The following is a 26,089-nucleotide window of genomic DNA, read 5'->3' on the forward strand; positions in this document are numbered from 1 at the left end:
CAAATATAGATTCTCCTTTTCTTTTTTTTTTATCTCGTTCACTTTTGAGCGATGAACACGTGATGAACTGGAACATCATAAACCATAAGAAAGTCCATTCGTCCATTGTGAGATTTATCCGATAAAGACACAAGAGTCCGTTTTTGTCCCCCTCACACACCGGAGCGTTGAGTCGACAGTCGTCTGTACAAAAAAAGGTAAAATCCAGCTGCTTTTTAAAGGTGAAGAACCGGTGTTTTACAGTGGCTGATAGAGAGAACAATGTGCCGGGTGCAAGAGAGAGCAGAAGTGGCTGCTGGGAAATGAGAGGCCAACTGTGCTGTCCGCATGGTGGGAAAGGGAGGAGGAGGAGGAAGAGGAAGAGGAAGAGGAGGAAGGAAGAGGAGGAGGGGGTAAAACAGGCAAGAGAATAAGAGAGAGATAGAAAGAGAGAGGGATAGACAGAGAGACAGAGGAGAGGAGGAGAGAGATCGGGGAGTAACTCATGTCAGTTCTTCAGGTTTATAACAAGACATCCGTCAGCAGACCACAGGCCAGCAGCAGGACGGCCAGGCCACAGCTGGAGGATATTCTTGTTCCTGCAGAGGAGGAAGAAGAAGAAGAGGAAGAGACAGAGGTCAAAGGCATGTTCTCTTAAAAAATGAGGATAGTGATGATGAAGGGGGAAAAAAAAGGGAGTTGTCTCACTTTGAGTTTCTATATCTTTTTAGGCTTGGTCCAGTTCTTGGTTCTGGACCTTCGTTTATTTTTTTTAAAGGGGACATATTATGGAAATATCACTTTCTGAAGACTCTTGTTTGCCTTTCGGCCCCAAAATGTGAGAATTGACCAAAAAAATCCTTTTATTTTCAGGCTCCTGAGTTTGAAATCCACATGGTTTTACCAGCTGTTGCCTCAGTCTGACAATGATGTCATTAGTTTTTTTAATTTGCATAACCCCACCCCTACCTGTGAGTACAGGTACCAGCAGAGGGGGCGTGGCCTGGTGAGCAGTGGTTCATTCATTAAAAAGACAGACACTGAAACCGGCCGTTCTGAACAGAAAGAGCTGTGATGTTTGATCCTTGGGGGGTTTTGACCGAAGCATGTCACAGACATGTCTTTAAGAACCTGGGAAATATTTGAATCTGTGAAAAAGGTGGTGTAAAAAGGCTCCTTTAAATTTCCTTTTAGGCTCTTTGTGCATCATAATTGATCAAATAAAATAAAACAACTTCAAAACAACAATGAACTTTCATTCATTTCATGCTGCAGCCTCCACCTGATCGTTTTGGTAATGTTGCTTTAAAGTTCTGCAGCATCTGCAACGATTTACAGACATTCCCTGAACGCCTCACATGTACCAGGTGAGCAGCAGGTCTGGGTGCAGCTGCAGAGCTTTGTGCTTTACAGGAGGTTATAACTTATATGCATCATCGAGGTTATACATCTCCTAGAGCAGGTTCTGCAGCTTCTAAACTGTTGATGGAGCCGTGATGTTCACACACACACACACACACACAGTGACCCGACACCCTGAAATGTTTCCTGCCTCACACACACACAAAGACTCGTGCCGATCGGACTTCTGTTTATTCTGACGCGCTCACGCTCTCAGACATGATCCCAACGACAAGAGCAGAGCAAACAGCCGCTGAACTGTGGAGCCCTGACAAGCTGCAGGCGGCTGCCGCTGTTTACCGAGCAGCGCCTGACACCGACGCTAACGACTCGCTGCAGCCGGAGCTCAGTCTGGAAGGACCACGTCCAACCTGAGGAGACGCAGAATAGATGACAAATGAGACAAAAACGAATTGGATTTTCTTTTACTGCTGCTGCTGCTGCTGCTGCTGCTGCTGCTGCTGCTGCTGCTGCTGCTGCTGCTGCTGCTCGGATAAAGAAGAAAGACGGACGGAGAGAGGGACAGGAGAGGTATGAAGTTGTAAACGCTGTGAAAACAAAGTGAGATCTTCTCTCAATCATATTGACTTTTACTGGATTCAGTGTCAGGCAGCAGCAGCAGCAGCAGCAACAGCACACTGCAAAAACTCAAATATCTTACTCAAAATGTCATTTCTAGTCAAAAAAAATCTCATTATACTTAAAATAAGACTCAACACATGAAAAGTAGCTTGTTTTTAGACACTTTTTACTTCTTTCAAGCAGATTTTCACTTGAAATAAGTAGAAAAATCTGATAGTGGAGCAAGTTTTCATTTCTTATTACATACACAAAAAACCTGCTTTCACAGGCAGATTTTTCTACTTATTTCAAGTGAAAATTAGTTTGAAACGAGTGAAAATTATCTAAAAACAAGTTAATTTTTAGGTGACGAGTCTTATTTTAAGTGGAAAGAGATTAGTTTTGACTAGAAATGAGACATTTCGACAAGAAATAAGACAAATATTCTTGGAAAGATTTTGAGTTTTTGCAGTGCAGAGAAACGGCTCTGAGATGGAGAAGGACCGAGGGACACTTTGTTCCTCGCAGCCCTGAGCTGAGCTGCTGCTGCTGCTGCTGCTGCTGGGGATCTGTGGATGAAGGGAAGTATACGGGAGGGAGAAAATAAAGGAGAGAGGGAGGAATGGAGGACAGACACGCAGGGCTTTGACCCTTCATCCCCTCTCCTTCCCTCCTCCTCCTCCTCCTCCTCCACCGGCTCCACATCTCATTTAGCTGGAGGTGATCTGCAGAACAGCAGAGCCACAGAGGAGCAGCGATCACTCTGGGCCAAAACATCCTTCACACAGAGAATAATTAATCAGCCTGCAGCTACAGGAGAGAGGGAGGAGAGAGGAGAGGGAGAGGGAGAGAGCAGAGGAACCGGTGCAACAGAAACCTGCTACTAATCCACCAACATCTTCTCTCCTCCGTCCAGCAGTGGAGAGACAGAGGAGGACGGAGGAGGACGTGTCCCCGTCTCAGACAGGAAACCACCTGAGAGGCTGCGGCTGCTCCACTTTGTCCTGAAAGTCACACAGCAGCAGCAGCAGCAGCGTCGTCGAGGTAACGCAAAGCCATAAGCCTCCATCTGTGTGTGTGTGTGTGGGATCAGTTCACTGTGACTCATCTGGACACGTTTTTTTACTAAAGTGTCAACGGTGCAGCTCGAAATGCCAAAAATCTACCCCATAATGCATTGCACATTAGTCATGAAAATGCAAAAAAAAGAAAAAAGAAAAAAAAAAACACTTTTAAATGCAAGTCTGATCCCATCCAGCTCCACATCATCACATGGGAGGCGGGACTTGTCATGGATATTGATTGATTGACAGCTGCAGCAGCCAATAGCATTGGAGAGACAGTAGGAAACAAGCTGCACTTCTTCCTCCTCCTCCTCTTCCTCCTCCACCTGCCGACCTCGTAGACAGATGAGTCTGGTGGGGATCAAACTACAGTATAGGTAGCAGCAGGTTGCCATGGCGACTGGAAGAATTTATAGTAGCCTTATATATTTTTTTTAAGCAGGAGGAACGAAAAACAATGTGGAGAAACTGAGTTTAATTGGATGCAGCAGCGTTATAGGACGAGTGCAGGAGTTCATCTGTTGAAGTGTTGGTTTCATCTTCCCCATTGAAACAAAGTGAAGCTCAGCTCTGTTTAGTGTTTTGGTACTCGAGACCGGTCGAGCTGGACTCTCTGTGACATCTTTATTTTAAAGGGATAGTTCAACATTTTGGCAAATTGGCCCATTGTCATAATCCCTACAGTCATAGCAGTAGGTTCGTTACCTTTAATTGTCGGTGATAATAACACAACGTTACCACACAGAGTTGTTTTAGAGGGAAATTCATGCAAAACCGCCGATGCTCGTTGCCTTCAGGGACAGTTTTTCATCAACAGTCTCTGTATTTCCCTCTAAAACAACTCTGTCTGGTAACGTTGTGTTATTATCTCATAGCGTGGTGAATGTGCAGCTCACAACCAAGGGGGCAGTTGTCGGTCTGAGAAGTGAAGCTCACTTCCGCGTTCAAAAAGCTGCAATCCCCTCGGCTGTCGCTGGGGGCTGGCTCCAGAAGGGAGCAACTCCAATCGAGCCCCATGTTAAAATAGCCGATTTTACAGCTTAAAAAAACATATTTACAGCCTGGTACATTTTATTTTTTTGGTCTCAATCGATAGTTTCTACCCCCGCACACACTCTGAGGGGGGTGAATTATTTTTAAACTCTACCGTTTTACAATTATTAGGGCCAGTGGGCGGGCTCTCGGCCGGCCAACGGCCGCACCGCTCCAAATATGGCAAGTAGAATCCAACATGGCGCGGTTCAAACCCCCGTAGTAGCGGCACAAAACAGACTCCTCCAAACCAATGGGTGAAGTCACGGACGCTACGTCCATTCTTTTTACAGTCTATGCTCACAACTTGTCCACCAGAGCGTTGTGGAGTTGTTGGATTGTGTATTTGATGAGTTTGATGAGGGAAACCAAGAAATCCCATAATGAGCCTCCGTATTATAGCTCTGAGCAGCTCGCGGCTCTGCTCCGCCGTTCTAAAAATAGCTTGCACCGACAATTAAAAGGTAACGAACCTACTGCTATGACTATAGGGATTATGGTAATGGGTCAATTTGCCAAAATGCTGAACTATCCCTTTAAATATGGTTTAGATTTTAGATCAAATCATCTTTTCTTTGTAGCTGAGGAGGAATAATGTAAATATCAAGACACATGATTATTATGAGGACTGGGACTGAATACAGTGATGGTCAGACGACGGCCTTGAAGCAGCTGCAGTGATTCATCGACACCTTCAGCTGTCGCCTCGCTGATCGTCATCGTCATCATCAAGTTTGTGTTCGACTGTGAACTGATGAATACTTAAAAAATCTTCACTTTAAAAAGTAAAGTCACTTTATGCAAAATCGACTTTTCTAGATGCTGAGTCTCTGCGGAGCCACGGATCACGTTGGGATGTGACTAAATATTTAGTTTTACACCTGAAACATGAAGGTGAAGTGATTCTCTGTAATTTACATGCTGCATAAACCAAAACGCTGATCTGATCACGACGACACAAACATTTTAATTCCTGTGCCTCGGTGCAGGAGTGAATTTCCTCTCTGACAAAACAAAACAACAAATAAAACACTTTCAGCCAATCAACCGGCTGCTTTTTTAAATTTTATTTTAGACGTGCAGCGTTTGCAAACATTTCCAACAGCAGCCTGTACTTCAGTTGTGTTGATTTACTCGCTGCATCAACTCGATTGCATCAGTTTTTTTAAGCATTTCTTTGCTTAAACTGCAGACGAGACGAGCAAATATTTTTCTGTGCATTTTTATTTCTTAACACGTTTAATCGAGCGTGATCCTAGACTCTTGCTGCGTTCAATGAGCTCCGTTCATCACAGGCTCAAATAAAAAAAACCTACAGTATGCACAGATGGACTGGCATTAAAGCGACTCTCATGTGATGTGTTGTATGAAAGGTAATGGGAGCAGCTTTATGAGGACATGGTGTAAAGATGAAGCTGGTGATGTTACATATTTTAATATTCTCATCACCCCTCCTCCTCCTCCCTCTAACAAGTGCTGCCGTGTGCTTCATATCTCTTATTCCTCTGAGCCGCTCTTCTGTCCACACACACTATTAAAAACACATCACCGCTGCCCTGTGTGACACGTCCCTTCATTACCATGAACACACTCACACTCAACGCTGGAGTTTATTTTTTCACTCGGTCCCCTGAACGCCACAGAGACCAGCTGTTCTGCTGAATTTAAAAACCGTTTTATACAAACTACATTATTACTAACTCGTCCAGATTAATGTGCAAATGGACTTTGAGACGAGAAGAAAAGTTCAAACCTGCTGGGAAACAGAGTCATGGATAGAATAAAGACCCCTCCCTCATGCAGATTGTATATTTTACAGATGTCCTTGAACATCTCAAATGCAGGCTTTTGGTAAGTACAGTAGTGCAATTTACAGATGTCACCTGAATGTGTTTGATATTATGTGTCTGATATGACTTGTACAGCACTTTGGTCAACAATGGTTGTTTTTAAACGTGCTATATAAATAAACTTGAACTGAACTGAACTGAACACTTCACATGCAGGTTATAAGAAGATGTAAAACTTTACAGATGTCCACAAAACCAATGGTTCTCATTTTTGTCAATTTTGTCCAGTGGGGATCTGTGGTCTAATTTGTGTCAATTTAGGGATTTAGTTAAACATCTCATATGCAGGCTATCGGTAGATGGTACAATTTACAGATGCTAGACTTTACAGATACGCCCTGAACGCCTCACGTACAGATAATCACAAATATGCTCCAATTAAAAGATGTCCCCTAAATGCCTCACATGTAGGCAATTAGTAGAGATGCTATAATTTACAGTTGTCACCTGGAACCCCTCACATATATTATTATATTATAAACTTTACAGATATTACCCTTAAACATCTCACATACAGATGATTGCAAGATGCTGCACTCTACAGATGTCCCCTGAATGCATCACATGCAGATGGTTGCTAAAATCTACAGGTCCTGTTAAATTGAGAAAAACTTTACTCAAATTAAATATAATTGTTAATAGTTGATTGTAAATTCTTATTTCAGTAGAATAGATAAAGACTGAGTTGACATTTATTTGTACTTTTAGTAGTTTATTGCTCCACCAGAAGCTGTATTTAGTGGTTTTGTGGATGATGTGGAAGTGAAGATACAGCAGAGAGATACTGAAGCCATGGCGACGGGAGGGGATTGGGGGGGAGGAGGGGGGGTCATGGTGTCATGGTGTCGCCCCTCTGGGTATCAACCAGAACGACGGGTCGCTGCACAGCTGTGTCACTGCTGACACCGTCCAGATGGACTCGTTAAAATCCTCAGAGTCGACGAGTCGACCCTGAACATGTCGGCGCTTCCTGCAGGATCTGGAGATCAGGACTGAGCAGCAGCAGGGTGGGGGGGTTGAGGGTGTTGAGGGGGGGGGGGGGGGGGAGGGGGGGCAGAGGGGGGTGTAGGGGGGTTTCCATTCATACATTATTGATCGGCCGTCGTGTGGCTTCTATTGTTTTATCTGCTGCTTTGCTAAGTCATTTTTCCGGCTCGGCTGTCGGAGGAAACACAAACAACAAGGAGAAGAAGAAGCAGCAGCTTAAAGGGATAGTTCACTCAAAATTGAAATTTCACTCATCATGTGGACTAAGGGCTGGGAGAAGTTTCAGAGTCCTCCGTGGCTTCTCTGAGTTACAGGGGGTATCGGTGTAGCAGTATTTGTCCATATAATGGTTGCAAATGGATACCAACTGTCTTCTTCCAAAAAGACACACCAAAAAACATCCAAATACCTCCATGCTGCTCGTCTGTAATGTCCCTCTTGTATTGAAGCCCCAACATGAGAAATTGTTCCGCCGGTCAGTGCAAATCACGCGAGATTTGGACGGACCAGGAAGAGGAGCTTCCGCTACAAGCAAGCTTAAAACATAGACTTATTTAATTTTTTTCTGAACAATTTCTCATGTCGGTGCTTCAATACAAGACGGACATTACATACGAGCAGCATGGAGGTATTTGGATGTTTTTTGGTGTGTCTTTTTGTTACGAAGACAGTTGGTATCCATTTGCAACCGTTATATGGACATGCACTGCTACGCCGAGACCCCCTGTAACTCAGAGAAGCCACGGAGGACTCTGAAACTTCTCCCAGCCCTTAGTCCACATGAGGGTGGATTCAATTCTTTCAATTTCAATTTTGGGTGAACTATCCCTTTAAAGATCATCATCGTCGGCCATGTTGTCGTCGTCTACACCCCCAGACGACACGCACTCAGACAAACTGCAAGAAGAGACGACATCAAGTGAAATCTCCTCGGTGTCAGATTGTTGTGTAGTTCAGACGTCGGCTCTTTTGTTCTGATCTAGAAAAACTTTCTGCTGAATATTTTAAAATGAAAGTCATTATTATCTCGCCCCGCAAACATGAAATCAGAGCCGGTATAGAAGAAGAAGGAGAAGTGTAATCTTTTCATCAGGGTGAAGAGTCTGTTCTGTGTTCGTCTCCGTCTCTGACAAAAGGCTGATTGATACGTCGTCAATAAAACACATCAAACCGCCCGAGTCCGAGTCCTAAATGAGACGACGGATCAAAGAGAGATGAAAACAATCTGAGTCTGACGGGAAAATAAAATAAAAACTAAAACAGACGAGCAGGTTTCAGACGAGGGGACGACGTGTCATCCTGACCCGACCGCCACCGTCTGAGTCATGTAACACCTGCGTTCACAAAAGAAAACTGAATTTGACTCCACTGTGGGTCTTAACATCAGTGTAATAACTCATCTATCAGAAGATGTAGCCCAAACTTTGTGCTAAACTCTATTTTTGATGAAATCTGGGATGAAAGTGTGGTATTTTTTTTTTTGCATTGGGTAATGCAGGCATTGCATTGCAGGCATTGCATTGCACTTATTGTACTGCCTTAGTTGTCAATGCTTGTCATGTTGTAGTATTGTGTGTTGGATGTTGTACGTACAGAGTGACAATCATTTCCCTTCACAGGGATTAATAAAGTCAACCAACCAACCAACCAACCAACCAGACGTCACGTTGCTCACGATTCACCAGCCACTGATATCGGATCCGTCATCCGTCGATCAAATGTCTGAGACACGCACACACACACCGAGCTCGGTCTCGCCCCAAACATTGAATATCCCGCCCGCTCAATAACGACCAATCAAATTCGTTTTCCTTACTCGGGTAAACTCGTGCGGAAACTCGTAGAAGGAGGCGCGACAAACAGGACAAACGGCCGTTTCTGAACACCTTTAAATAATGTTACATAATAGAAAAATAATGTGAGATGACAACGATATAAAACAGAAAGAAGAACGATTAAAGAACCAGGAAGTAAACAGAATGTACTTTCAGAATAAAAGGCTGTTTGACGGCAGAATGAAGATGGCAGATGAATTTTCTAATTAAAGTCGTTAGGGTAATACACAGAGTGCATATAACTACAAAAAGTGTGTATACGTACAAGAACAGCCTCATGAATCTGAACACAAATCTCACTTTAAGTTTTTGTTTGTTGCGTTTTACTCAGGACTGTTGATTCTTCTACTTCTTCGAGTTTTTTTCTCGTTTCTGCTTTTTTAAATTCATTTTTAGAAACTCTTGTGTTTTTGTTTGGTCTCTGCTGCACAAACGAACAAAACCAACAAACTAACTAAAATTTCTCCTCCAGATAAAGTTTGGAGGAACTGGTTTTTTGGCCTCTGTTAATGACACACACACACACACACAGACACACACACACACACACACACACACACTAGAAAACCTAAGACTGACTCTTTAGCTCAGCCGCATACGACTGTAGAGCAGCGCCGTCTGAAGCTGTTTACCTCACATACACATCACACTTTAGTTTAGTTTTGTTTGTGTGTGTGTGTGTGTGTGTGTGTGTGTGTGTGTGTGAGCTGTTTTCCACTTCTGGACTAACCTTGCCAGGAAGCAAACTAAAGGTAACTGTTCCTTCTGTGCTTCTGCTCTGAAGCTATTTTTAGAAAACAACAAAGAGAAGAACATTTGTGCGTTATTGTTGCTTTTGTGCATTTTAATTGCCGAGCAAAAAAAAAAAAAATGAAAAAAAAAATGAAAACACAAAGTCACGCTCTTCAGCTTGAACGCTCACAAAACAACAACAAAAGCAAACAAACCCTGGATGCTGCGGCACTGATGCATGATTCCATTTATCCATGAAAAATAAAAAATAAATAAACTCAACAACTCGTCTCTGCTCACTTCCTGTCAGCGCAGCCTGACAAGGTCACAGCGTCTTTACCGCATCTTCACCGCGTCTTCACCCGTCATGTGGGACGAGTTTCCAGCTGAGAGGAGAGGGAAGCCTGATGGAAATGATTCACAGACTTTTAAACAACGTCTCAGGAAGATTTAAAGGGACATTGTGTAGGAATTCCTCCCATCTAGTGTTGTGGTTGTACATCACAAGCAACTCAGTCGTATTTTTCATGCTGCATTCACTCAAAATTGGGCAGACAGCAGACGGACCACATAAACAAGCCTCTATGTAAACAAGTGGTCCGTCAGCACGAGGCAACACAATACACGTGACAATATGTTGTCATGGCGATGTGGTATTGTTTTACCGGCTTTCTCTGGACTTCTGTGACTAAAATGACATCTGGTTTGTTAGCGACGGCCGTCTGCCTGACTACAGGTGAATGCAGGTGAACGCTCCGTTCCTCCTCACTGCGATAAGGAGATAAGGAGGTAGGAGATAGGAGACAGGAGGTAGGAGATAGGAGACAGGAGATAAGGAGGTAGGAGATAGGAGACAGGAGATAAGGAGGTAGGAGATAAGGAGATAGGAGATAAGGAGGTAGGAGACATGAGGTAGGAGATAGGAGACAGGAGATAAGGAGATAGGAGACAGGAGATAAGGAGGTAGGAGACAGGAGATAGGAGGTAGGACACATGAGGTAGGAGATGGGGGATAAAGGGGGATTACTGATTAATGAAAAACAGACTTTTGAACCAAATAATAGGTTTTTGTGAATAGATAACAGGAAAAGTTACACAATGTCCCTTTAACGTGCACCGTGCCACTCTTTCTTTTTCTTCTGGACGGTGTATTTGCTGTGCACAGAAGCTGCACGCTGGATTATCTGTGCAGGTTTAATGAGTGAGGCTTCCTTGGTGCCTGCTGTGTGTGTGTGTGTGTGTGTGTGTGTGTGTGTGTGTGTGTGTGTGTGTGTGATCCACGCTGAATACTTTTCATTTTGTCCTACTTAACCTAACACAACACTGGCGCCTTTTGCCAGAATGTTTTTGGCTCGGCGAGATGGTGAAATGCGGCGTATCGATCTGGGGCCAGCGAGGCAGAGAGGTGAATCACCACAGCAGCTCCACAGGGAACCGAGGCCGAGGCTGGACCCGAGCCAGACCCACATCCACATCCTCCTGCTGCTCCCTCTCTCCCTCTGTACCTCTCTCTACCTCTCTCTACCTCTCTACCGACCTCTCTGTCTCTACCTCTCTGTCTCTTCCTCTCTGTTGTGTTTGGTTGTGTTGTGTTGTGTCTGCTCGTTAAATACGACTGGCTGCCGTTAGCTGCTAGCTGCACTGTTGGGATCAATTCGATAACAGTCTGTTGTGTGTGTGAGTGTGTGTATATGATGCAAAAAGCCCCACAAACAAACAAACATCCAGCACATTGAGAGCTGTTTGATTTGAGCCGTTACAACAACACCACTGTGTACTGTAGCTACAGACACAACTGACCTGAGACCAGCAGCTGATCAGAGCAGAAGATCATAACACTCATTATTACGGGTATAAAGTGATTTCGGTTGAGGTAACTTCCATCTTCTTGTGTTCCTGTTGTTTTTTTATCAAAGCACTTTGTAAACTTCTGTTTTAAAGCTGCTATATAAATAAAGTTACTGTACTTTCCGGACTATAAGCCGCTACTTTTCCCCCCGCCCCGCCCCGGTGTCCCAGCTCTCGTCTCTGCTGCACCGCGACACAAACGCGCTCCGTAAGCTGTAATCTCTTGTTTATGACGGTTAAGACGACACAATCACACATGTCGTAACATCGTATATGTTATGTAACGTTTTCCACCGCTCCATTTATTGATTTCTCGTCGGCTTTGTTGTCAACAGATGCACATGGAGGAGAGGAGCGTAACCAGAACAGAGGAAAAGCGAGCGGACATGCACAGTTCCCTACTGTCTTTCTGTGTAAATATCTCATGTTACAACATGAAAACCTGCCGCTTATATTCAAGTGCGGACTATATGTGTATTTTCTTTTAAAATGTAGCTGGTGCGGCTGATACTCAGGTGCGTTCTATAGTCCGGAAAGTACGGTATTATGACTATTGTTTATCTCCTTTCACAACATCACTGCACCTTTCTCTTTGCTGCTGTCGTATCCACTATGACCACTAGATGTCGCCCAGTAACAAAATGTAACTATGGGTTATTATAACGTGAATGAAACCAAAAAACAGATGGAAACCTCATTTTTAATTTGGCCTCTTAAACTTTAACAAACTAACAAAGCTTCACTACGACTCTGATGGATCACAGGTTGTTTTTTGTTTTTCTACTTTGCTTCTGTTTCTATTGGAATAAACCGTCTATTAACAGAAGTGTCGGCACGGTAACTAACTGGATGTGATGATGCCAAACACAAGACTCCAGAGAAGTCAAATTATTATTCTTAAATATAAGAAAATGAGTGAGTTGGCGTCTCCATCCCAGAAACCAGCGTTTGGCTGCACACACACAGAACTTCTCCAGGGGAACGAGTCTCTGACGTGACTGAAGGAAACGAGGACGAAAAACAAACTGTGTTTCTCTTTTCATGCTTCATCGTCTCTAGATTTTTACATGCTTTCTTAAATTCACCTTTTTAAGCTACTTATAAGATATAACAACACCCAATGAGTGTTTTATATCTAAATATTCAGAACAATCTCAGCTCTATGTACTCTTAGGACCATTTTTTGTCCTACAGCACTATGTATGAAGAAATAATTTAGGCCAAATGCTGAAAATTTGAAGTCCACTTTTTGAAAATGTTCAAATCTCTTGTGAAAACACAGCTCTGGTCATGAGGATGAACCTTTCTGGTGCTTGAAATGGATTTACCAAAGTCTTAGCTTCTCAAAGCAGTGGAATATATGAATAAAATAATAGATAAGCATAGAAAAAAGGTCTAAAATGAAATGTTGTAATATCTATTTTTACCAAATGTCTCAAATGTGAGATAAGAGAGTCTGAATAATGACGTCATAATGCAAAGAGGCGTAGTTGAATCACTTTTCTATGGCGTAAAATTACCTAAATATAAAAAAATGAACATATCGAGACCGTAAATGCGTGCGTAAATGACCCGACCTCAGAGGGTGATTAAGTCAGATGGAGCTTTCTTCTCCACAATCTTTAGGAATGCAATTCTTATTTAGTCATGGTTGATTCACTTTCAGTTAGTTTATGCAAATTGTGTGAAAATAAAGATTAAACAATGGTTTATAGTGGCAGGTGGTTCCAAGCTGTGCCAAAAATAGACATTTTGGAAAAGTTTGCCTGAATATTTTGTAGTAAAAAAAAAACTCTTCATTTACTCTTCACCAGTAACAGATATACTGAAATTTACACATCTCAGTAATTCCTCAATTTTTTCCCTTTACTATGACACCAAAAGTATTCAAATAGACCTTGTGGTTGCAGAGATGTAGCCTACTCATTTTATTATGGATATGCAATTTTCGAGAAAAGGCCTAAAAAATAGGCTTGGTTTTGGTGACGACCTCCATCCACCACCGGACCTCAGCGTTCCCGAGCGTCTGGCCTTTTCCCTTTTCCCTTTTCTCCCGCGGAGAACAGACTTCACAGATGCATTAGTCGACGTTAGTCAGAGTGAGAAGCTCCCACCACCACACAACACGACGTCCTCTGTGTTGACATTGTTGCGTGCGACTGCTTGAGTCATTCGATCACAACCATGAACAACAGCAGCAGTGATGACTCAGAGGAGTTCCTCCTCAGACCAACAACAACGCCGTCCAGGCAGATTTTGAAGAAAATAAAAATACGATGATTCTTAAAAACAAGGTCAGTGATTCTTTTTTTTTGTTTTGTTTAGTTTAGTTATTTTTGGATGAATGCTTATGCAATGAAGCTGAGTCTGTATTTGTTGTTCTTTCATGCAGGAACCAGGCAGGCCTTCAGGGGGGGGGGGGGGGGGCAAGTCCAGCTTAGGGGACATATTTCTTTCTCTCTTTTTTTTTTTTTTTTTTTTTCTGTGTGTGTGTGTGTGTGTGTGTGTGTGTGTGTGTTTGCATTCAGCCCCGGTCACCTCTGAGCTCTGAGAGAACAGCAGCGGCCGGGCTGTGATCTAACAGCAGCTGACACACTGGTGGGAAGTAGCTGTGAACAACCACAACTACAACTACAACCACCACCACTCTGCTGCTGCTGCAGCCGCTGCAGCGAACCACAGCCAGACAACGGTGAAGCTTACTGATGTTTTCAAGAAGCCTTTATTTAAAATGCTCAGCCGTCATCCTTATTTGACTCCAAGTTTTATTTCGTGATCCGTTTGAATTGTGCCATGAGAAAAAATTATGTCCTCCACCTGTTTAAAACATCACGTTTCATGCCAAGAAATCAGCCGTTTGTTGTAAAACTATTGTAAAATAAAATTCCGAAGAGTCCGCAACCAGAAAGACTACAAGTCGCGTAGGTGACGTCACCACATGGCGCCCTTTCCCGTGTCAGTTGGTGACGTATTTTTTGTGGAACACAGATCTGTAGTCGGTAGAGCGTCTTCACACAAAATACATTCTTCTGTTGCCGTTTTACGATAAACTGCTGATTTCTCTTCATGAAACGTGATGTTTTAAACAGGTAGAGGTCATATTTTTTTGTCATGTCACAATTCAAACGGATCACGAAATAAAACTTGGAGTCTCGTTCATTTCTATGGAGACTTTTTTCGATTTGAGGACCCATGGGGCCGTTACTTCCTGCTTCCGCTTCAGCTCTCTATACGGGAGCTTGTTACTTCCGGCGCCTGATCGCCAAAATAAAAGCACAGGAAGTGAATCTCTTTTTACCAGAAATGTCATTTTTAGAGTTACTTACAGCCGCTGCAGCCGCTCCACCAGCCACAGCCCCGACCCCCCCATCTGGAAAACTGCCTCATTGTTTACAGATGCAGCAATGCGGAAAAAGGAAAAAAAAAATCTGCACTATCCCATGTTTAATTTCATCTCAGCAACATTTACCTATTGTTGCCCGTCCGCCTCAGTCGGGGGGGGGGGGGGGGGGGTAATAGAGCTCAGTCGCCCTCGGCCGTAACACCTCTCCTCTCCTCTCCTCTCCGCCGCTCAGAGTCGGGGGCCAAGGCCGCCTGAGCAGCGAGCGAGAGGCATTTATCAGTGTCAGACACACCGCACACACACACAGGACTCACTGCAACACAGTTGTCAGCATAATTTGGCTGCCTCATAATCTCCGACTCTGCAGCCCCGGGGATTATTCAACTTTTTACCTCCGTTCATTCAGTGGCGAGTGAGTAATATCTTCTCTGTGTTTTCTGCTTCAGGGTGCAGAGGGGCTATCTGAGCCCAGAGCGGGGGCCGGCGCGCTGTTTGAACCATCTGACCGGTCGGGAAAATGACTGGCGTTTATAGATGAGAGGAGCCGGTGCAATTATAACTTCTTCTTTTTTTTAATAGAGAATTTAAAACATTGCAGATTTACACTGAAGCTATCACACCACAGGGTTAACGTATAGGTTTCTGAAGTCTAACGGATAGAAAAAAAGAAATCTGGACAATGTGAAGGTGCAGTTTATTCTCTGAGACCATATAATGCTCCTTTACAGCTGGTTTCTACAGACATCTGTGTTTAGACTGACGATCCGGACACAACACTGTTTTATCAGCTTTAGATTGACCTGCTCTGATCAGCATTGATGGTTCGTCAAGTAGCAAAAACTACGGCAAGCCATTTTAACATTTAAAAGCCAGACTGGATATGTGTTGCAGATATCTGTAATTCTGTTTTGCCTCGTCAAAAACAACATTTCAGATATCCACAAGGACAAATGACGTCACTTTTGCCATTCATTGTCATTACAGATATCTACAATTCAGTTGCAGATATCCGCTATGTGAATTACGGATATCTGCAACAGAATTATGACAATTCCTAATTCCAGTTTACAATTAATTCTGACTAGTAATAATTCCAGTTCAAGATATATTTAATTCACCTCAATTAAAGATATCTAAATATCCCTTTTATTTTCAGATATCTTAAATTAAGTTTTGACTAGGCAAAATGACGTTGTAGATATCTCAAACTGGAATTAGGAATAGTTGTAATTCTGTTGCAGATATCCGTAATTCACATAGTGGATATCTGCAACTGAATTGTAGATATCTGTAATGACAAACCCCATACACATGAATGGCAAAAGTGACGTAATTTGTCTATAGGAAGAATGTAGTTGTGGATCTGAAATGTTGTTTTTGACTAGAGGCAAAACTGAATTACAGATATCTTGAATGAAAAATCCAACTATTCAAAATGCAATTACGACAAGTCAGAAAGACGTTGTTGATATCTATCTTGTCCTTGAGTGGCGTGAAAGGCGCTTCTAAATAAAATTTATTATTATCTACAATTTTAATTCCGGAGAGTCAAACTTAGCTTTTAAATGTTAAATCTGCTTGCCATACGAACACACAACCAAACTTCTTGTGTCAGGAAACATGAGGATTGATGTTACGATGTTAGTTTGTCTTGACTATGAACCTAATATGAGGTGAGAAGATGATTTGGTTTCCTGGACCAGAAGATAAAATCTCTATAGGTTGTTTTTTTTGTGAAGGTCAGTGATGAACGGTCTGTGATCCATGTGATCTTCACCTTTAGATTAAAATCCACATTAATCTGGTGCCTCCTTTAATTCAGAGGCTGAAGGTTATTGTAGTGGTTTAAAGTGAAGACGTGGGTTGACTACAGTGATGTTTCTCCACATCTGCTGCTGTTTGCTTTTAATAAACGACCTTGGCTACGACGGCTCTCGGCTTATTGAGACCTGAGACAAACACACACACGGTTTTATTACACTGACAGTTACGTCTCTGTTGCAACATGAGACTCGGTATTAGCTGCTGACAGCCACGCTTCACAACACAAAGGGAAATATTAATGCTATAGATGCCAGTTACCATGACAATGAGTTCCAATGTGATGCTTTTACACTCATTTCCAGTAATTACGCTGCTACAACATCATCATTGTGCTAATTTTACTCGACTAATTTTTGGGGAAATTGCTTCATATTATTGGAGTCTGGAGAAGTTAGTGGAAATATTTTGTCAATCATATCTCTCTCTGTAATATTCTGTATAATGTATATTTTATTATCAAACTCTGGTGTTAAATGTCTTGATTTGAAACCGTTGGCGACAGATCGTTGCACCAACAACACAGTCAGACTTTCTCTCCTGGTTGTTGCTGCTGCTGCTTCATTAATAATTGAGAGCGAAGACTGTTTGCATATAATTTCATTCCTAAATACAGACTACAGTAAAGTGGCTAATCCAAACTCTCACAGGGTGCGTTCACCAGTCTGTGCTTACTGCAGGATAATACTATTAACACATGCAACTGTCTCTTATGGGACAAATTAACACCTGTTGTTCATTGTTATTTCTCACTGAGCTCCAGCTACACTACAGGGGAGGGGGAGGAAAGCTCAGTTTTATGCAAATGTCCTCTGACATCACAGCCAAACAGCCAATCACAGCAACAGAAGCACAGATTTGTTACTACACAACTCCACCTTCAAGTCCATGACGGTGATTGTCACAGCTTTTCCACGACGACAAGTTACTGAGACATAAAATGAGAATAAAATCATAATCACAGACATTATTATTAAATATCACTGGTGAAGTCCGGTCCATTTTTTTATTTTATGTAAATGTTTTATCATCAGCTCATAAAATCTTGTCTGTGACTTTATCTTACCAAAAAAAAAATTGAATGTGAGATAAAAACCCTTTCTCAGAGGAGTCCTTGATCTTTGGTAAAGACAACGTTTAAGTGCAAAGTTCCTTCTGAAGCTCCGCCCCCTGAATTCATGGACATGTGCTGCCAAAGCAACGACACAGTGGATAAAATCTAGAGCGTTTTGGATTCATGTCGAAGCTCTTTCTCATGACCGAAGCAAAAACAAACGGGGTCATTCCTATGTTCCCACAGCCTTATGTTCTCACATTTCTAACTTTGGTTGTCACTGAAAATTAGGCCCTATGTTCCCACGGCCCTTTGGTCCCACCATTGGTTGGGTTTAGGCAATGAAGAAAAGAGTTGGTTAAGTTTAGTAAAAAGACCAGGTAGAGGCTAGACAGGCCAGATAGAGAGAGTTCAGATAGGTAGAGAGAGTCCAGAGGGAACATAGGGCCTAATTTTGAGAAAAATCTTAGAACTGTGGGAACATAAGGCGGTGGGAACATAAGGCGGTGGTGGTTTGTAGCTAAGCTAACAGCATTTTGAATTGAACATCCAACCAAACAAATCCATTGTGCCACAAATAAACAAAAATGTCAGTGTCCAGATAAATAGATAAGCAACGAACAGGAGTAAACAATGTGATTGCTACTCCTGCTACTGAAGCTAGCATCACAACAAACTGCATCTTGGAAAACTAGAAGACCCAAACCCAAACATGGACACAGAAATTCACAAGTTGGGGTTAGATAATGCAAACATTAGCAAATGGAATTAACCACGTGGCGTCACGGTACTCGGAAGTCGCTGTGGAATGTCCACTGAGTGGCAACAGACGAGTGGCAGAGCCGCCAAAGTTTAAAATCGGCGAAAGTAAGAAAGCGATTTTCTCCGAGCCCACACAAGTCTGACATGTGTAACTTTGTCAACATGTGCAGCAGCATGACCTAACAGAACTGTCTTACTTTGACCGAGTTACATTCAAGAACCTGTTTTCAATGAAGGAAAGGGAACTCATTCGAGCGGTGAAAATTCGATCAGCTGTGTTTACCGTTTCATGTACAGTATATGATGGTTCGACAGATGAATCAGTCTCTAACACATCCTACAGTTTGACATGTCAGAGTTTTTCATTATAGAAGAAATTCAGGTTTAAGTGTTGGGACCAAGGTAACAGCTGTAGTTTTGTTCCTCTGCACATTAACAATGAGCCTGTCTGTCTCCCTGCCGGTACCACGGTTACAGGACTGATTAAAACACACAACGTAAACAATGTGACTGTATAGGACATGTAGATACTGCAAGAGGCGGCGGAGACCAGTGGTTAGCTTTAGTTTCTGTTTAAATCTAATGGCTGATAATAATAATTGTGAAATGATTCAATGATTTGTGGATGGACCATCGTGGACTAGATGGTTTTGGGTTCTGGTACGGATCATTGTCGAGTCCTTCCTAACTCAATTTGTTTTGATAATACATGTTTTACAGGGTTTCTCTGTGTCCACCACTTCTGGCTTCACCAGGTTGAGGGATGTTTGTTTTGCCACTCAGTCCGAACAGAAGGGGCGTGTCCCAGAGCAACGTGACGTAAACGCATATCTTAGACCTGTTGTATAGCAGAACTAACGTCACCCACCTGTCAGACAGGAGCTGAGAAACCTCTTAACTCTCAAAAACTCTCCACAAATTGTAGTAAACTGTCAAAACATCTTTCCATTAAGATTTTAAAGATTTATTTTTACCTCCTCCCTTGTCGGTCTTTCACTGCCGGTCATTCAGGCTGCAGGTCGGTCAGGCTGAAGTCTTTACTCTGGGACGTTTCACCAATGATAACACAACTCTTTATTGTTTCTCTGACCTTCTCCTCTTTGGCTCTTCCTCTGTTTCTCCTTTGAAAACGCGATTACATCGTGGAGTCTGTTTCACCATCTCATCACAGCTGGTGAACATTTCCTCCATGCGCTCGTTTCCCAATCAATGCAGTCAAAACTCAGAGGGTCGATAGACTTCTCTCCTTCTCTTGCAACTCTTACATCAGCCCAGATTCACCATCTCTCCCTCCCACTGTTGCCTTCTGCACATTTCCTCTCATCGCTTCTTCTTTCCCTTTTTCCTGTGCACGACCATGAACGCCCCCTGTTGCTGGTTTCTCTCCCAACAGCCTGTTTCTGTTCGAGTGTCTCAGTCAAAGTCACTTTGTTTATTTCCCATCGGAGATATTCACAAAGGGTTAAATTATCCTCCACGTTTTTCAATTCCTTCCCGTGGCTGAGCTTGTTTGCTCAGTAGGAATTACTCTGCACACTCTGTCTTTGAAGGGATTCACGTGTTGGCGTGTTTGATGAAGGACAAAGGTAACATTAATATTTTTAGTGATCTGCTGCAGGTAATTATAGTCTGGAGATGAGAATGGACTGACAGATAAAGATGTGCCGCGGCTCCGCTGATGACAAAGATCCACTGCATTAAATCTCATGAATCACATTTGTTCAAGTTCAATAAAAAATAATAATAACTTTAAGCCGGTATGTGAAGCATTTTTATGTGATTATACCAAATTATTAAAGTGAGTTTGAGACGCAGCAGAGGAGGCTGCCTGAGGATCTCAGCTCTGCTGGGGGGATGAACATGTAGCGCCTCAAACATTAACACTCAAGTCTTCAAAATCCATTTCTAAACTCAGGGGCAGCCAAAGAAGAGAGGCAGAGAAATATGTTCTCAGCTCTTAGAATTAGTCGAGAGCCTTGAAGCAACATTTTGGGGCGGCTGGAGGCTCCACTTGTAGCACATCCTCGAATAAAGGCTTCGGTCCAGCCTGATGGAACTAAACCAAAGTCTTCAGTATCGTCGCTTTGGCTGCGATCCTCGGCTGGCGCACAACGAGCCTGCACCACCCTCCCTTTGCTAATCAATGATAATTAGTATTGATATGACAGTGAATGGTTCCTCTGCACAGTCTTGTTGTAAAAAGAAAAGACTGCAGCGTCTGCAAACTGATGCTGATGATCGACGATTGGCTGATCAAACCACTTCCAGACTCAGCGTCCAAAACAATCAGAAAAACCAATGAATCGACCTCGTTACTCATTCGTCAAGTGTTTTTCTGGCTTTTGATGGTTTTAGCTGTTTCCATAGAAGCAACCACACAAGTACAGTCCTCCCCTGACACAAGTCCTCCAATAAAACCTGACTCTTTCAAATTAAAACCTCAACTAAAGATCCTAAGGAATCAACCGAACAAACACCACATGCTGCTTTTCCGATTTTTTCCTTCAGCATCGTCTCAAACTGCTGCAGATTCACTCACAGCTTCAAACACAGAGTCAAAGATCAACAGCAACTCCTGCAAAGATGAGATGTGGGACCTCTGCACATCATCAGGGGCGACTGAAGGCAAGGACTTCGATTTCCACCACCAGATTTACACGCTGCTCTGATTCTAATTCAGTTGTTGTTACGACCATTTTAATGTGCAGTAAGAAGAAGCTTTTATGTTTCTGTGCAGAACCTGGATTTTGCCTCCGTGAGACCAGATCCTCTCCACGGCGTCGAGTCTCCAGAGATTTAAAGTGATAGTTCACCCAAAATTAAAATTTCACTCATTATCTACTCACCCTCATGTCGACTAAGAGCTGCAGTATTTGTCCATATAATGGTTGTGAATGGATACCAACTTTCTTCGTCCAAAAAGACACACCAAAAAACATCCAAATACCTCCATGCTGCTCGTATGTAATGTCCGTCTTGTATTGAAGCCCCGACATGAGAAATTGTTCCGAAAAAAATTAAATAAGTCTATGTTTCAAGCTTGTTTGTAGCGGAAGCTCCCAGTGTCTCAGTTCACTGCTCTTCCTGTGTCAGTGCAAATCTCGCGTGATTTGCACTGACCGGCGGAACAATTTCTCATGTCGGGGCTTCAATACCAGAGGGACATTACATACGAGCACTATGGAGGTATTTGGATGTTTTTTGGTGTGTCTTTTTGGACGAAGAAAGTTGGTATCCATTCACAACCATTATATGGACAAATACTGCTGCGCGGACCCCCCCCCGTAACTCAGAGAAGGAACGGAGGACTCTGAAATTAGAATTTTGGGTGAACTATCCCTTTAAGGGAGCACTCTCATTAGACCCAGAGGATCAATCACCTGAGTCAGAATGATGCATGTGCATCGACCTCCGTCTGCATCAAACTTTATGTCTGCAGTAAAATCTCTGGCTGCAGGAGGAGTTGTGTTTCTGTTTCTGTGTTGCCCTCGTTATGTAACTGCCCTCGTTATGTAACTGCCCCCCCCCCCCCCCCCCCCCCTCGGGGTCTTACCTGAGCCGGGGTTGTGTTTAGCTGGTTTGGAGTCTGTGTGAGAGGTGGAGGTGGAGGTGACCCTCTGGTCTGAGCTCATGCTGTCCTGGCCCAGCGCTGAGCTGGACTTTCTGGGCTTCTTGTCCGTCAGGTGCAGCGGGGAGCTCTCCTTGGGGGGCGTGAGGGGTCGTCGTGGTCTGGCCGTGGCGTTGACCTTCAGCCAGGCCTGGGCTTTGTACTCCACGATCTCTCCGTAGTTGGCTCGCGTCACGCGGCACTCGTACAGTCCCTCGTCGTTCTTGCTGACTCTGGACATCTGCAGCTTGTGTGAGATGTCGTTGCCCTGGACTTTCACTGTCTGTTAGAGGAATCAGAAGAGACCGGGGTGTCATAACATCGCACTGAGGGATACGGTTTAATACCAGGGTTCATCACCTATCATAACTCTATATGCCACTACAGGCTGGTTGGATTTATGTATTTTAACCTATATAGAGAACAGAATGACATCTTTAAATTGATGGCAATGGAGTTAAAACCTTTGATTTTCTGCTTTTAACTCTGTTTTTAGTGTTTTGTTTGTTTTTATTCTGTCTTATGCTTTTTTTTAAATGTTTTGTCTTTATGTAAAGCACATTGAGTTGCCTTGGTATGAAATGCGCTATATAAATAAAGATGCCTTGCCTTGCCTTGCCTTTCTGGCTCTAAGCATCAAACTGAGAAAAACCTCAGGATATAATGTGATGATCCAAGATACAACATGTTACCGTATGGGGAACTTTGAGGAAGTAAATTTAGGGTATAGGTCAAATTACAAATGACATCATGCTGCACAAATCCCTGTTTTTTTCAGAGTTAGCATTTGTAAACACAGTGACATTTGCTTGCAAGTCAGAGCACATAAACCGAACCAGCAGGAGAGAGTTTAGTGGAAGTCGACAGGTTTTAAAGTGGGCGCACTTCTTCTGCTCTGTGCCGACAGTTCATGAAAGTTCCTCCAACAACTGAGCTCAGAGCATGAACACAGCTCACAATAAAAGAAAAGAAAAGAAAAGAAAACAACATGCAACCTGCTAGAGATAACATTTAGTCTCAATGAGACTGAACTAAAGAACTGAGGCTGTTTGGAGGTTTTTCTGCTGATAGCGGTGGTTTCTTGACGCTTGGTGCTGACAGCAGCTTCAGATACTGTTTTCTCTTTCTGATGCTTGAAGTCATTTGACCTCCTCTGAGTTAAACTCCATCTCCAGGGCAGATCGGATCGGAGGCCGTGGTGAGTTGACAAGCTGGGGCTTAGCTAGTTAGCATGCTAAGTCTGGTGCTGAACTTTAGCTGCTAATGCTAATGTTAGTATTTATTTTATTTTATTAAGTTTATGGATAGTGTACACAGACATTAGAGGGATATAACATTTTGTCAAATTGGCCCATTGCCATAATCCCTATAGTCATAGCAGTAGGTTTGTTACCTTTAATTGTCAGTGCAAGCTATTTTTAGAACGGCGGAGCAGAGCCGTGAGCTGCTCAGAGCTACGCTACGGAGGCTCATTATGGGATTTCTTGGTTTCCCTCATCAAACTCATCAAATACACAATCCAACAACTCCACAACGCTCTGGTGGACAAGTTGTGAGCTGCACATTCACCACGCTATGAGATAATAACACAACGTTACCACACAGAGTTGTTTTAGAGGGAAATACAGAGACTGCTTGATGAAAAACTGTCCCTGAAGGGTATCGTTGTGTTATTATCTCATAGCGTGGTGAATGTGCAGGTCACAACTTGTCCACCAGAGCGTTGTGGAGTTGTTGGATTGTGTATTTGATGAGTTTGATGAGGGAAACCAAGAAATCCCATTAGCCTCCGTAGCGTAGCTCTGAGCAGCTCACGGCTCTACTCCGCCGTTCTAAAAATAGCTTGCACCGACAATTATAAAGGTAACAAACCTACTGCTGTGACTATAGGGATTATGGCAATGGGCCAATTTGCCAAAATGTTGAACTATCTCTTTAAACAAAAGAATGTAAAGATGAGTGTACCAGATTTAGCTGAGAGCTCATTTCCATCTGTAGTCCAACGTTAGCTTTGCAGCAGTAGCAAAACTTCATTATTGGATTTAATCTCTTTTTCCTAAACCCACTGTGACTCTGTCCGTCCATCCTGACGGTCTGAACCCTGAGCTCAGGTCAGCTCAGGTTAATTGCAGAGATCTGTGAACATGAACTTGTGAAATTAGCATCTAAACTTAAAAAAAAAGTGACGGTTATGACCTCTCTTATCTGACGGCCTCTTCCAACTTTATAATAATGATGTCATCACATTCCTGGTATAATATCAGCATTAACTACAGGAAGAGATAAACTGGAGTTTATCTGTTAAATAACAGATATACAATCAGCCTGATCCCAGATCAGTAGCTTGGACTGTGAGTCTGTGTGTGACCCGGTGGACTGGGCAGCGGCGATGAAAACCTCCTCTGGGAACAGGATGTACATTCAGAGAGAGCCAGGGAAAAAAAAAGCGAGGCGGATCAGCTGCTGGGCCATGAACGCAGCACGCTCCGCACTCTGACAGTAATAATAGACTGCCACTGATTTCACTGATTAGCTCCTTTCTCCGGCTGAAGGTGTGTTATTTGGTGAAATCAGCTGCTGTTGTGTTCGCCTGCAACGACGCGCTGCACATGTGGAGAGGAACCGGGCTCAGAATGTGTCGTTAAAAAAGACGACAGAAATGATTATAAATACTTTCATGTGCGGGAAAAAGAAAAGATTTGTCTTTTGTTGAGTCCATCAACCTTTCATGACCTGTGGCGATGCTCCTCATATTTAAATCTGATTCAGTTTCAGTAAGAAAAGAAAAGAGGTCAGAATTTGTATTCGTGAGACTTCAGTGTCACTCACAGTGTGGGAACTTTGAACGCTGAGCTTTGTGTCTGTTTACAAAAGCCTCCTGTGACCTCTCCACTGACAACACGCCTTCAAAGAAAATTCATAGAGAGTCACACCGAGTCTCTTTCTTCACAAATACAAATCTTTCTACACCTTTTCAACAGCAAACTTTCTAAAGATTTCCAAAAAAAAAAAGAAAAACCCTGTGTGACCTGGAGGAACTTACACTTATTTTGGTCCCCTCGTCGTCAGGATCGGGCTCTGGTATCATCTCCATCTGTGAAAACAGAAAGCAAAGGGGAAACAGAGCATGAGAGAAGCAGAGAGCCACTCTGAGGACAAGATGCATTTCAGTGAAAGCCCCGACGGTGACGTAGCTCTACTCCCTAAAAACCAATGACATCTTTGAGAGAAGGCTTCATCATCAATCCTATGATGGTTATAAATCATTCATCCCAACATCAGCGCATAGTTTACAGACCGCTCTACCTCTAAAAATAAATGCACAAAAAGATGTCACTCTTTCTTTCTTTTTTCTTTTATGTATTCTTAGATTCTTTGAGTGGTTTTTGTGGAGAAAATTAAAGGCGGCCTCCAAAGGTGAATCCAGGGGAAAGAAGAGGCAAACCGGTTCCTGTAGAGACAAATGACGCCTCAACACCTCCATCAGTCTCTGCAGTAAAAGTAATATTAGCCATAAAAACATATGACAAATAATAAAATGTCAGAAGGATGGGAATTGGCTTTTCAGTAAAAAAAAAAAAAGCAACACACTGAGACTATCATAGCTCCTGGGCTCAAAGAAAATGCCCGTCTGAGCCCCAGTGGCATAATTCTAGCACGGTGGCAAGCACTAAGCCTACAGCCTACATCATGGACTGGGCATCGATTTTAGAGGCTATAATTTATTTATCCCACATCGGATGCCAAATGGATGTGTGCCCGGAAAAAAGAGTCTGCTGACTACAAAGCTGAAGAAGAGCAAGGCAAGAGTGGTGGTGCGGCAGAAAGGGCTGGAGAGCTGGAGGAGGAGGAGGAGGAGGAGGAGGAGGAAGTTTCTCCAGAGGACATGGAAGCTATTGGCTCCATGGCTGAGACAAAAAAGAAAAAGAAGAAGGGAAGGGCAGGACGGGGGATAAGATGGCTACTTATGAGCATTTGCTGGAGAGAGCGCTCCTTCAAGTACTGTAATTACCTCGGAGGAACCGAGCGCTTTTCTCTGGAGGATGTTGGGCAGACAGGTGATTAATGAGCAGAATTAGGAGCCGTAGCTTTCCCCCTGTCTGCTCGTATGCACGACTCCTACATCTCCACTCCACAGATGGACCTGGCATCCCTCTATTGTATCAAGGAGAGACGTCTTTAATGGCGAGGCAGGATTAATTGTTCCCTCCGT

At 43.1% G+C, this 26,089-nt stretch overlaps 1 protein-coding gene across 1 annotated transcript in view; it reads right to left on the reverse strand.

Annotated features, from left to right (window-relative positions):
• Window positions 1-501: 501 nt before the first annotated feature.
• The window catches only part of vstm2a (V-set and transmembrane domain containing 2A), a gene marked incomplete at both ends in the record, with an annotated part of 105,844 nt that continues 80,256 nt past the window's right edge, over window positions 502-26,089 (reverse strand). The window contains 3 exons of the mRNA XM_083995855.1: window positions 502-578; window positions 21,823-22,159; window positions 24,920-24,970. Of these exons, the coding sequence (XP_083851981.1) occupies window positions 502-578; window positions 21,823-22,159; window positions 24,920-24,970 (465 nt within the window). The remainder of the gene's footprint in view (window positions 579-21,822; window positions 22,160-24,919; window positions 24,971-26,089) is intronic.

This window comes from Trachurus trachurus (genome assembly GCF_905171665.1).
Source record: "Trachurus trachurus genome assembly, chromosome: 20".
NCBI classification, from domain to species: Eukaryota; Metazoa; Chordata; class Actinopteri; order Carangiformes; family Carangidae; genus Trachurus; species Trachurus trachurus.